We start from the raw sequence: 11,694 nt of genomic DNA on the forward strand, positions 1-11,694 counted from the left end.
TTTTTGTGCTCTGGGATTGGTTTCATGCTCAGGGGTGGGTGCTTGGTTGGTTGGTTGGTTTTTGTCCTCTGGGATTGGTTTCATGCTCAGGGGTTGGTTGGTTGGTTGGTTGGTTGGTTGGTTGGTTGGTTGGTTTTGTCCTCTGGGATTGGTTTCATGCTCAGGGTTTGGTTGGTTGGTTGGTTTTTGTGCTCTGGGATTGGTTTCATGCTCAAGGGTGGTTGGTTGGTTGGTTGGTTGGTTGGTTGGTTGGTTGGTTGGTTTGTTTTTGTCCTCTGGGATTGGTTTCATGCTCAGGGGTTGGTTGGTTGGTTGGTTGGTTGGTTGATTTTTGTGCTCTGGGATTGGTTTCATGCTCAGGGGTTGGTTGGTTGGTTGGTTTTCATGTTCTGGGATTGGTTGGATTTCAATTCCTGAGTGGGTTAGGGGCAGGGTTTGTTTCCTTGACTCTGGTCTCAGGGCCAGGGTGTTCTTTCACTGGCCCTTTTTACCCTACACATAGTACAGCAGAAAAAGGTTGGGGGGAAGTGGTAGACAGAAAGGCTTTATTTTGTATTTGTGAGTAGTCCTCAGTGTTACTCAAATCTGCCCCAGTTCTCTATCTGAAAAGTTCGGGGTTAACAGCTGGAGAACTCTCATAAGCAAGTTCTTCTGTATGGGCTGGATCAGTAAACACACCAATAAAATCTATTTCCAGGAAGAATGGTCCATCCACCTTATCTGCCAGGGTGAGTCCTATAGAAGAGATCTAAATGTAAAATAAGAGAAATGGATTAGACTCTCCTACACTGATACAGCGATGTTCTTTCTGAAGTCTTCAAAAGACTCCTGGGAATCACTGTAATGGAGTCTTCACCCCATCAGCCTCAGCATATTATACTCTTCATTTGCTGGACTAAATTTAAGAAGTACAAATTCAAGACTGCTTTCATTTTTTCTACATAGGGTTGCATGTAGCCCAGGCTGGCCTTGAACTCCTGATCCTCCTGCCTTCACTCTCAAGGGCTGGGATTTACAGGAGTGTCCTAGCACACTTGAGCGAATGCTTCTCTCTACCCCACATTTTACTTCCTTTCTTCTCCCCTTTGAGTAGTCCACTTAAGACAGTCAGTACAGCATGGCCTCTTAATGGAGTCTCCTTAAAGTTCTTCTGAGCTCTTACTACACAGCTAAAATAAAATGAAGCATGCTAATAGAGGTGGTCCCCCAGGATGGAGGTCTAAGTCAGCACCTGTCCCAACAGAGGAGCCTGGGTAGAATTTTAATCTTTCCTCTGCCATCCTTGGAAAACAAACTGAGCCGGCTCTACAACAACTGGATCTCACTAAAGAAGGTATCTTCTGAGTGGAAAGCATTACCTTGTCAACTACAAGTGGGCTCTGGCCATCTCGTATCCTTCCTTGATTTGAGAAAAAAAATTTGGAGAAAGGAATCTGAAAAAAAGAGACAAGTTATTTCAGAGCTGGAACAAGACCATTTGAGGCATATACACTAGAATCTATAGTCCTAGCTACTCAGGAGACTAAGGCAGAAGGATCACATCAATTCAGACTAGCATGAGCAACATCACAAGACCCTATTTCAATAAGTAGGTAAATTAGTAAGTTTATAAAAAGACAGGTATATGAGGTGCACGCCTTTAATCCCAGCACTCGCAAGGCAGAGACAGGCGGATCTCTGTGAGTTCCAGGACAGCCAGAGCTGTTATACAGAGAGACCCTGTCTTGAAAACAACAACAACAACAACAAAGACATGTATATGAAATGGTTAGCTCTTTGTATTAATGCTGCAGTTTTCTGAGGGTTTTGTTTTTTCAGTGATGTGGATTGAGCCTGGGGTCTTAGGAAGCATTTCACTACTTTACCTTAGACTAAAGAGGCAATAAGTGTGAGCGCACAGGCACACACACACACACACACACACACACACACAGCAGGCCTGTGAATTCAAGGCCAGCACAGGTAACTTAGTTAGCACTTACTTCAAAACAGAAAACCCAAGTGTTAGCTACGCTGTGAAGTGTTCTACCAGCGAGTGAGAAGCGCTGGCTGCAATCCTTGTATGGGGTGAGGGTGGAGGATGCTAGTTATCTGCATCATAGGAAAAAGCCAAATCTGAAGACTTATTTTTTTGTCTGAGACAGGGATGTTAAGTCAGCGGTAGAGCACCTCCAAACACTCCTCATCCACACACAAGTAGACTGGCTAGGAAGCTAACACACTGTGCCGCCTGGTTTTATGCCAACTTGATACAACCTATAGTCATCCGAGAGGAGGGAACCTCACCTGAGAAAATGCCTCCACAAGACTGGGCTGTAGGTAAGCCTGTGGAGCATTTTCTTCATTAGTGATTGATGGGGGAGGACCCAGCCCACTGTGGATGGGGACATCCCTGGGCTGGTGGTCCTGGGGTCTGTAAGAAAGCTGGCTGAGCAGGCCATGAGGAGCAAGGCAGTAAGCAGCACTCCTCCATGACCTCCATGTCAGCTCCTGCCTCCAGGTACCAGCCCTGCTTGAGTTCCTGCCCTCACTGCTTTTGATGATAAACTGTTGTATGGAAGTGTGAGTGAATTAAACTTTCCTCCCCGACTTGCTTTTGGTCATGGCATTGCATCACAACAATAGTAACCCAAACTAAGACACAAACATACATAAACTTATTTTATTGTTTGTTTTTTTTAGTTAGGGTCTCTCTATGCAGTCCTGGCTGTCCTGGAACTCACTATGTAGGCCAAGGCCAGCCTCAAACTCACTGAAATCACCTGCCTCTGCCTCCAAAATGCTAGGATTAAAGGCATGTGCCACCTTGCCTGACTCTTTTTTGGGGGAGGGGGTTGAGACAGGGTTTCTCTGTAACTGTTCTGGCTGTTCTGGAACTCACTCTGTAGATCCGCCCGCCTCTGCCTTCTGAGTGCTGGGATTAAAGGCATGCACCACCACCCAACCTGGCTCAATTTTATTAATGAAAAAACAAAACATGTGTCCTTTAAATCTTTCCCAAGGTCCTCTCACTTCTACTCATTCTGCCTCTATTTTATGTAAAAATGATTAGTAGGGGTTGGAGAGATGGCTCAGTGGTTAAAGAGCACTGGCTGCTCTTCCAGAGGACCCGGGTTCAATTCCCAGCACCCACATGGCAGCTCAACCCTGTCTGTAACTCCAGTTCCAGAGGATCCAACACCCTCACACAAATATATATGCAGACAAAACACCAATGCTCATAAAATAAAAATAAATGAGAAAAGAATGATTAGTATGAAAAAGGAAACTACAGTGTAACCATACTTTCAACAGTGAAGAGCTGAAATTTTACCTTGACTTCCTGCCAGTAGGGCCCCCCACGGGTGAACATGAAGTAACTGTACATCTGATTTTTTCTCTGGACAAATTCTGTGTCTTGCCTGATATTCACCATCCAAGGCCGGCCATCCCCACGGACTCGGAGATACAGAGTGTTGAACTGGGACCAATCATAAGACAGCTTCCTCACAAAAGCCCCCTAAAGTACAGAAAGTTAAGTTAGTATAGTAGGAACCCTCAGCCAGTCAGCAGTGTGTTGTTTATTACCGGGCGGTGGGGGGTCGAGGGGGGGGACGCATATGGACGTCAGAGGACAACTTCTGTCAGTCAGTCTTTCCTTCTCCATGTGGGTTCAGGGACTGAACTTGGGTCTTCAGGCTTAGCAGCAAGTGTCTTACCCACTGAGCCACCTTGCCAACCCAACAGGGCGGTCTATGTATATTTTCTACCACAAGAAGGCAAATAAACCAGTATTTTAGTACAAAACACTGACATATGTTTCTAAGGTAATGTTCAAGGCATGATTAACCTAGGACAATGTTTCCATATGACAGACATTCATTTGTGTTTGCCAAATGGAAATTAATGTACTTTTCTTCCCTGGTTCTAAGAAACAATGGCTTCTGAGAGGCCCATTTTATAACAACTGTCTTACTCCATCAAGTTTTAAAAATCAAAAGACTGGGAAGATGGCTCAGTGCTTGCTGTAAAAGCATAAGGACCTGAGTTCGGATCCCCAGCACCCACAATACAAAACTAAGTGGTAGCATCCCCCTGTAGCTGCAGCACTCACAGAGAGGGGCAGACCCCAGGGGCTCACTGGCCAGCCAGTCTAGTCAAAACGGTGAGCTCCAGGTTCAGAGGGAGACCTTGTCTCCAAAAACTAGGCAGCCAGAGATACAGCAAGACATTCCAACATTACCCTCTGGCCTCTACATGCTTACACACTCCTCTCATCCCCTCCCCTCACCCCCCTCTCTCTCTCACACACACATTAAATAATAGCTAGCATCCATTCAAGCAATTTACATGCATAATTTCCTTTAATCCTCCCCAGTCCTAAAATACAGATATCAAGATGTCATAGATAACAGAGAACTCAGCTAATCAGTACAAGCACTGCTTAAGCCCCAAATCTGTGTTTAACTGCCTAGGCTGTTCAAAAATGGAAGTTAAGGTCTAGGTGTGGAGGCACATGCCTGTCATCCCTACACCAAGGATGCTGAGGCACAAAGATTCCTGACAGACTGAAGTCAGTCTAGGCTACAGTCATCAGACCCGCTTGCACTCCAGAGTAAGATTCCGTCTCTAAACAAATAAATAATAAAAAGAGAGAAAAGGAAAGGAACTTAGGATGCATTTTCCTAGGCATTTATTTATTTATAGCACTCTCAAGGACAACTGGCATTCAAGATGTCAATGCTCAGCCATGAACTAATGCTCAGCCATGAACTAATGCTCACGCCCTCTGACTAGCTGCATCCCAAAGCCTCGGTTCCTCACAGTAACACTGGGATGATCTCCTGTCTCAGGACCGTTTTGAGGGATGAATGGAGAACGTACATAAAGTACTTAGCACCAGCACGGGAAAAACATACTGACACGTTAGATGAGGCGTGGTGGCTCACATCAGTGACCCCAGTGCTTAGGGTGCAGAGGCAGGAAATATGACCTGAGTTTACGGGGAGCCTGAGCTACTAGGGGATTCTACCTTAAAAACAAACAAAGAAGTTATCTACTAGTTTCATTACTTCCCAGTGGGGGTGTTTGGCTACAGAATTACTTTCTGCTCTGACTGACCAGAACTATCCCATGCATTTTTTTGAGGGAAGACTGGAAAAACAAACAACTCTGTGCGTCCCTGGTTACATCTGAAAGAACAAGGAGCTTCCTTTTTCACTTCCCAGAGAGTCTAATGCCGCTCCTACATCTGCTTTTCCCCCTAATGCATCATGTCCACGCGAACCACCAGACTGCAGCTGAAGTTGAGGTACAGCCTCCTCTAGGCAGCCCTGAGACAGCCAGTGAATTCACACGGAGACAGCCAGAGGCTGACAGGGACTCAGGGAAGAACTTGAGACAGAAACTTTAAGAAACTGAGCCAAGCAGTGGTGGTGCACGCCTTTAATCCCAGCACTCGGGAGGCAGAGGCAGGCGGATCTCTTTGAGTTCGAGGCCAGCCTGGTCTACAGAGTGAGTTCCAGGACAGTCAGAACTGTTACACGCAGAGAAACCCTGTCCTTAAAAAAAAAAAAAAAAAAAGAAAGAAAGAAAAGAAAATTTAAAAATGAACACCGTTCTCTTTTGTTGTCTTGTAACATGGAGTACCTACTGGTCATAGGGCCTTGCACATGCTAGGCAAGCACTCGACTGCTCTGGGCCTCCTTGGACTTGGTAGTTCTCTGAGATGGGGCCTCATATAGCCCAGAACTCACTATAACTCAGAATTACCATCAACTCCAATCCTCCAGGCTCCTCCCAAATGCAGTGATCACAAGAATGCACTACTACACCCAAGGTTTTTATTTTGAGATAGGGTCTCACTAATTTGCCTAGGCTGGTCCTGAACTTACTCAGTAGCCTAGGCTAGCCCTGAATTGGCAAAACTCCTGCCTTTACCTCCCACACTGCTGGGATTGCAGGCCTAAATTATCAGGCCCAGCTTAAACACTTCAATCTAACATGCAATTTCTGAAATGGCTTTTGGTTAAGAATTCTGAAACTGGGGCTGGGGCGTAGCTAAAGTTCTGACACTTGCATAGAATATCGAAGCCCTGGGTCCGATCCCCACTGAAGAACAGACACAAAGCGTTGTGTGCATACCCGTAATCCCATCTGCTTAGGAGCTGGAAGCTGGAGGATCACTTAAGCCCAGGAATTCAAGACTGATTTGGGCAACACGACTCCGGAAATTCTAAACTGCATTACATATTTACTGGGGTTGGATTAATAAGTAAGTGGATGTCGAGAGGGTGAAGATTTCTGTTAGAGAGGCAAGTTACAGATAAGAGATGAAAGGCTATAATGAACCACATGGTACTAGAGTCAGGGACAACAGAATGTATCCACATTTAGTATAACACAGACACAATGAAATAACAACAGATATGTATACACGGCCATTAAACAAACACATGTAGTCCGTTGTGACTTGGAGGAGCATGATGCCCCACCCAGCTTCTTATGTGTGCACTGGGGATCAAACCCAGGTCCTCAAGCTTGCGTGGCAGGCACTGTACTGACTGAGCCATCTCCCCAGCCCCCAGCACAGCAATGTCAAATATTAATACAAGTACCAGACATGGTGGCACATCACTTAAGTATCAGCATTTAGGTCAAGGCAGGAGTGTTAGGAGTTCTAAGTTATCCTCAGCTACATAATTAGTGCAAGGCCAGCCTAAACTGCATGAGACCCTGTCTCAAAACCAAAAAAGGCCATAGAGTGATCCTACTTAATCCAAGCTAGAGATGTAAATCTCCCTAGATACCTTTCAAAGTCTATTATCTCAGGATTCCTCAGACACACCCCATTCTTCTCAGACCCAAAACAATGCCCAGAAACAAGGCTGCCCCATTTTACACTCAGGCCAAGTAGTTATTTATCCCTAGAGGCAAGATGCCTATATATAACAAAACTGATGTGTTCATTTACAGAAAAGCAAGCTGTCTGTTATAGTTCATGCTACAACCAAAGTCACTAGAAAACTGGCTTCCAGGCCTCACCTACCCTTGGAATCCTGGATACTATTGCACAGTACCCACTTTGGGTACTTTTTCCATCTTGAGGTGCCTCAGAGCTCAGCGTCCCATAGAGCAGGGCACTTTGGTTGTTCTTGGCCATTTTCAAGAATATTTCACTTTTGCCTCCAATTGTCTTATCAGAAGTCACTATCCACTTCTCCAAATCTTCTTTTCCACGAAACTGCCAGACAACCCTGGCTTGCTCCATTATGACCTCTTGTATTGGGCGGCCTCCTGGACCTATCCAGTGAGCCTTAATTTCATCCTTCAAAAGCTTTAAATGTTCTATTGCTTCATCTATAATTGCTTTATCAAAACTAACTTCGGGTTTCTTGTCAGGAGACGTTATATCCAAGGCAACCTCTTTGTCGTGACCCTCTTGTAAACCCTCTTCAGTTTTCTTTTGCTGGGAGACTCTGTCAGCAGGAGCCACTTGTTTCTGAAGAGGACTGGAAGAACAGTGTACAAAGTGAACACCTATAAACGGATGCAAGGCAGCCCTTGGCTTCAGGAAGTTTCTATGAATGTAAGTGCCAGTCAGTAATTTGTGAAAGGAAGCCATTGTAAGAAAAAGGTCAAAATGTAAAAATTTCCGTGGATTGAGAAAATAAGCTTCAGTAATCAGCCCAATTCCACCTATAGCAGAAAAAACATTGGTTATCAGGAGAGCAACAAATGAATGAATCAGAAGTTCAAACTCAACAGAGACCATGTACTGTATAATTCATAGGCTCCCCCCGCCCCTCCAATTACTCAGCAGTGGCTTTTAGAAGCAGAGTACTATTTTATGCATCATAAAAATAAAAGTGCCAATATGGCCAAGAATGGTGACACCATACTTGTAACCCTAGCACTTGGGAGACGAAGGCAGGATGATCAGGAGTTTAAAGTCATCCTTAGCTACCTAGTGAGTTCAAGGACAGCTGGGCTACATGAGACCCTATCACTAAATAAACCAAACTACCAACATGACTAAAGCAAAACCTCAGCTTCACAGAGCTGGCCATCAACCCCCAAATAATTCAAGTATGTGCCACAAGCTGCCTCAAGAGGTGTCAACTTCAAAGCAGCTTTTTCTTGGGGGTTTATTTTTTATTTTTTGGTTTTTCGAGACAGGGTTTCTCCATGAAGTTTTTGGTGCCTGTCCTGGATCTCGCACTGTAGACCAAGCTGGCCTCAAACTCACAGAGATCCATCCTCCTGCCTCTGCCTCCTCAGTGCTGGGAGTAAAGGTGTGTGTTACCGCCACTGGCAGGGTTTTAATTTTTTTTTTTTTTTATTAAATTTTCTTTGTTCTGGAGTTTTAAAGACACAATAGGTTCAAAAAAGTAAACTCAAGTAATTCAGTCCAGAGCCTGGCCCAAATGATGTAGACATTAGTACTTTATCAATAAAGAGGGCCTAAGGTGAGCATTGCAGAGAGCCAGAGAGGCAGCATCGACACCTGGTTCTATTTACTCATTAGCCTGTGACTATTGGAGCAGAGGCTTCACACTACTGAACCAATTCCTCTCTTTCTTCAGGTAGTTAAGTCCGTACCTACCCTGAGAGCTTCTTCTGAGAGATGGGATGGCAGTCACAGAGGCTCTCTGATTCAGTACATGAGATTCCCAAGATCTTCTGTCTGACAAATTTGTAGGCCAAGGCCCACACTGGTATTACTATTTGAGCACTTCAAAGGTAGACCTAAGCAGGGTGGTGAAGGGATGTGATCCTAGCATTTGGCAGCTAGAGGCAATAGGATCGGGAAGTCATCTTTGGCTACATAACAAGTTCAAGTCCAGTCTAGGCTATATAAGACCCTGTTTTGAAGAATCACAAGAGCAAGAAAGAAAAGGAAAGGAAAGATGATAGACCTAAGTAACACCATCACAGTTAAACCTCACTGTTAATACTTACAGATTCTCTGACATATTTAATCCACATAAGAACCATCTGGCCGGGCGTTGGTGGCGCACGCCTTTAATCCCAGCACTCGGGAGGCAGAGCCAGGCGGATCTCTGTGAGTTCGAGGCCAGCCTGGGCTACCAAGTGAGCTCCAGGAAAGGCGCAAAGCTACACAGAGAAACCCTGTCTCGAAAAACCAAAAAAAAAAAAAAAAAAAAAAAGAATACTGATTTGGGGCTGGAGAGATGGCTCAGAGGTTAAGAGCACTGACTGTTCTTCCAGACGTCCTGAGTTCAATTCCCAGCAACCACATGGTGGCTCACAACCGTCTGTAATGAGATCTGGTGCCCTCTTCTGACCTGCAGTCAAACATGCTGTATACATAATAAATAAATAAGTCTTTTTAAAAAAAAAAAAAAAAAAAAAAAAAAAGAACCATCTGACTCTTCCTGTACACGGCCTCAGGTGACCCGTGAAGATGGTTTGCTACTCGCTGGACCCAGAAAACCCTACGAAATCATGCAAATCGAGAGGTTCAAATCTTCGGGTTCACTTTAAGAACACCCGAGAAACTGCCCAGGCCATCAAGGGTATGCATATCCGAAAAGCCACCAAATACCTGGAAGATGTCACTTTAAAGAAGCAATGTGTGCCTTTCTGGCAGTATAATGGTGGAGTCGGTAGGTGCACCCAGGCCAAACAGTGGGGCTGGACACAGGGCCGGTGGCCTAAAAAGAGCACTGAATTTTTGCTGCGCATGCTTAAGAATGCAGAGAGTAATGCTGAGCTGAAGGGTTTAGATGTGGATTGTCTAGTCATTGAACACATCCAGGTGAACAAAGCACCTCAGATGCGCCGACAGACTTACAGAGCTCATGGCCGGATTAACCCATACATGAGCTCCCCTGGCCACATCGAGATGATCCTCACTGAAAAGGAACAAATTGTTCCAAAGCCAGAAGAGGAGGTTGCGCAGAAGAAGAAGATATCCCAGAAGAAACTGAAGAAACAAAAACTTATGGCACGGGAATAAATTCCACATAAAATAAATGCAGATAAAAGTAAAAAAAAAAAAAAAAAAAAAAAAGAATCATCTGAGACAAGGGCTGGTAAGATGGCTCTGTGGATGAAGATGTTGCTGAACAAACCTGGCAACCTGAGTTCAATTCCCAGAACCAATATAAAAGGGGGAGGAGAGAACTAACGCCACAAAACTCTTCTGTCCTCTACACATATGTGTGCCCATGTATATCCATTATGTACGCGAGCGCACGCGCACACACACACACACCATACATAATACTTATTTTATTTACTGGATTTTCTGAGACACAGTTTTCCTGTGTAGCCCTGGTTGTCCTGGAACTCACTCTGTAGACCAGGCTGGCCTCGAACTCACAGAGATCTGCCTGCCTCTGCCTCCCGAGTGCTGGGATTAAAGGCGTGCAACATCACAACCTGGCAAAATATTAGCTTATAATAAAGTAAATAAAGGCGTTGGATCAAACTCCCAAGTGTTAGGACTATGGGCATTTGTTACCATGCCCAGCCAAAGAGATTCTGTATTTCCTTTTCTTTTTGGTAAGAGTCGCATGTGACCCAGGCTGGTCTCGAACTCCTGATCCTTCTGCCTCTGTCTCCCAGGTAAAGCCTTGTTAACTCAAGAACACCTTTTAAATATTAAAGTTCTGGTCAGCTTTGGGTGCAGACTACAAAACCCAGCATTTGGGAAATAGAGACAAGAGGACCAAGAATTTAAGGACATCTTGATACACAAAAGCTTCAAGGACACGCTGGACATTATGTGACCCTCTTTGAAAGAAAGAAAAACTATTTTAAGACAAAAAGGTTTGAGAGAGAAAAGTTCTTACAGCAGTAAACAGGTAAAATGGTGGGATTATGAGTAACCATTATTTAACTGTTTTCCAAACATTCAGATGTCTTACTACTTTTCTAATAACACTACAACTTCGTGTTTTGTTTAATAATTTCTTGCAATAAATACAGTCAAACCCAGCAATCGGACGACAGCAGCCCGAAGCTAACGATGAGTTTTGACTACGGTATCCACACCTACGTACAGCAAATCTAGGGCTTACAGTGTGCCAGAAACTATTCCGCGTGTGTTTTCATTGAGTTTTCACGGAAATCCTCCGACAGGTACCACTAGTATTATTCCAGGTACCACTAGTATTATTCCAGTCACAAAGACAAAAAAGGAAAGGTGATGTTTCGAGGTCACACGCTAGAGACAAAACTCACTCTGAAGACCGGGCGTTGAGCTCTCGGCCCGCCTGGAGTCGACCACGCCCCAGCCTCCGGGTGCTGGGTGCTCTGGGAGAGAGGAAGCCCCTCACCCTCTCCTTCCAGGCTTCCTTAGGGCTTCCCAGTGCCCGGCGTCCCCAGCTGTGAGAAGTGGCAGCTCACCTTCTCAGACCCACACGGGCTTCCGCTCAGTCCGTCGATTTTTCCCACCGGGTTCTCCACGCTTCCGGTGGAGGTCCATCTACTTTTCCGGTCCCGCGCCAAAGTAGGTGTTTAAACACAAGGGTTTCAGATAGCCCCGGGGAGGATCCTAAAGGTGGACGACCTGAGGCTTTTGGTCCACAAAGTCCCCCCGGAGTGTTCGGTTTCTGAAATTTCCTGTCATTTGTGAGCGAGTTTTTCCGCTCTCCTCCTTGCATCCCGCCCTCACGTGCAAACACCAATCCTCTGCCTTTCAAATAGGATATAGGCACTGCTAACGCCTCTTCACTTGTAGATGCC

At 45.1% G+C, this 11,694-nt stretch overlaps 1 protein-coding gene and 1 pseudogene across 4 annotated transcripts; one reads left to right on the forward strand and one right to left on the reverse strand.

Moving 5' to 3' along the window:
- Positions 1-528: 528 nt before the first annotated feature.
- Positions 529-11,433, reverse strand: Ndufaf1 (NADH:ubiquinone oxidoreductase complex assembly factor 1). 4 transcript variants are annotated; one of them, XM_006991254.4, is made up of 5 exons: positions 11,356-11,433; positions 7,028-7,677; positions 3,314-3,499; positions 1,359-1,433; positions 529-748 (listed from the first exon to the last, which is right to left on the reverse strand). In XM_006991254.4, exons 2-5 carry the CDS (start codon positions 7,601-7,603, stop codon positions 599-601), a joined length of 987 nt encoding a protein of 328 aa, XP_006991316.2. In that variant the 5' UTR covers positions 7,604-7,677; positions 11,356-11,433; the 3' UTR covers positions 529-598. The 4 variants fall into 4 exon arrangements, with proteins under 4 accessions (XP_006991316.2, XP_006991315.2, XP_076426499.1 ...); XM_006991253.4 differs by having other exon boundaries at positions 11,191-11,401; XM_076570384.1 differs by lacking the exon at positions 11,356-11,433 and adding an exon at positions 8,941-8,979.
- Positions 9,378-10,018, forward strand: LOC143272973 (large ribosomal subunit protein uL22 pseudogene; annotated as a pseudogene).
- Positions 11,434-11,694: the final 261 nt, after the last annotated feature.

Source organism: Peromyscus maniculatus, chromosome 4 (assembly GCF_049852395.1).
Source record: "Peromyscus maniculatus bairdii isolate BWxNUB_F1_BW_parent chromosome 4, HU_Pman_BW_mat_3.1, whole genome shotgun sequence".
In the NCBI taxonomy this organism is placed as follows: Eukaryota; Metazoa; Chordata; class Mammalia; order Rodentia; family Cricetidae; genus Peromyscus; species Peromyscus maniculatus.

Bases quoted from the DNA above. Each gene is read 5' to 3' on its own strand.
- Ndufaf1 (XM_006991254.4), bottom strand. From the start codon at position 7,603: ATGGCTTCCTTTCACAAATTACTGACTGGCACTTACATTCATAGAAAC. The intron at 3,500-7,027 runs GTAGGTGAGGCC...TCTGTACTTTAG, and splicing joins TAGTATCCAGGATTCCAAGG to GGGGCTTTTGTGAGGAAGCT. The intron at 749-1,358 runs GTAATGCTTTCC...TTTTACATTTAG, and splicing joins GCCCACTTGTAGTTGACAAG to ATCTCTTCTATAGGACTCAC.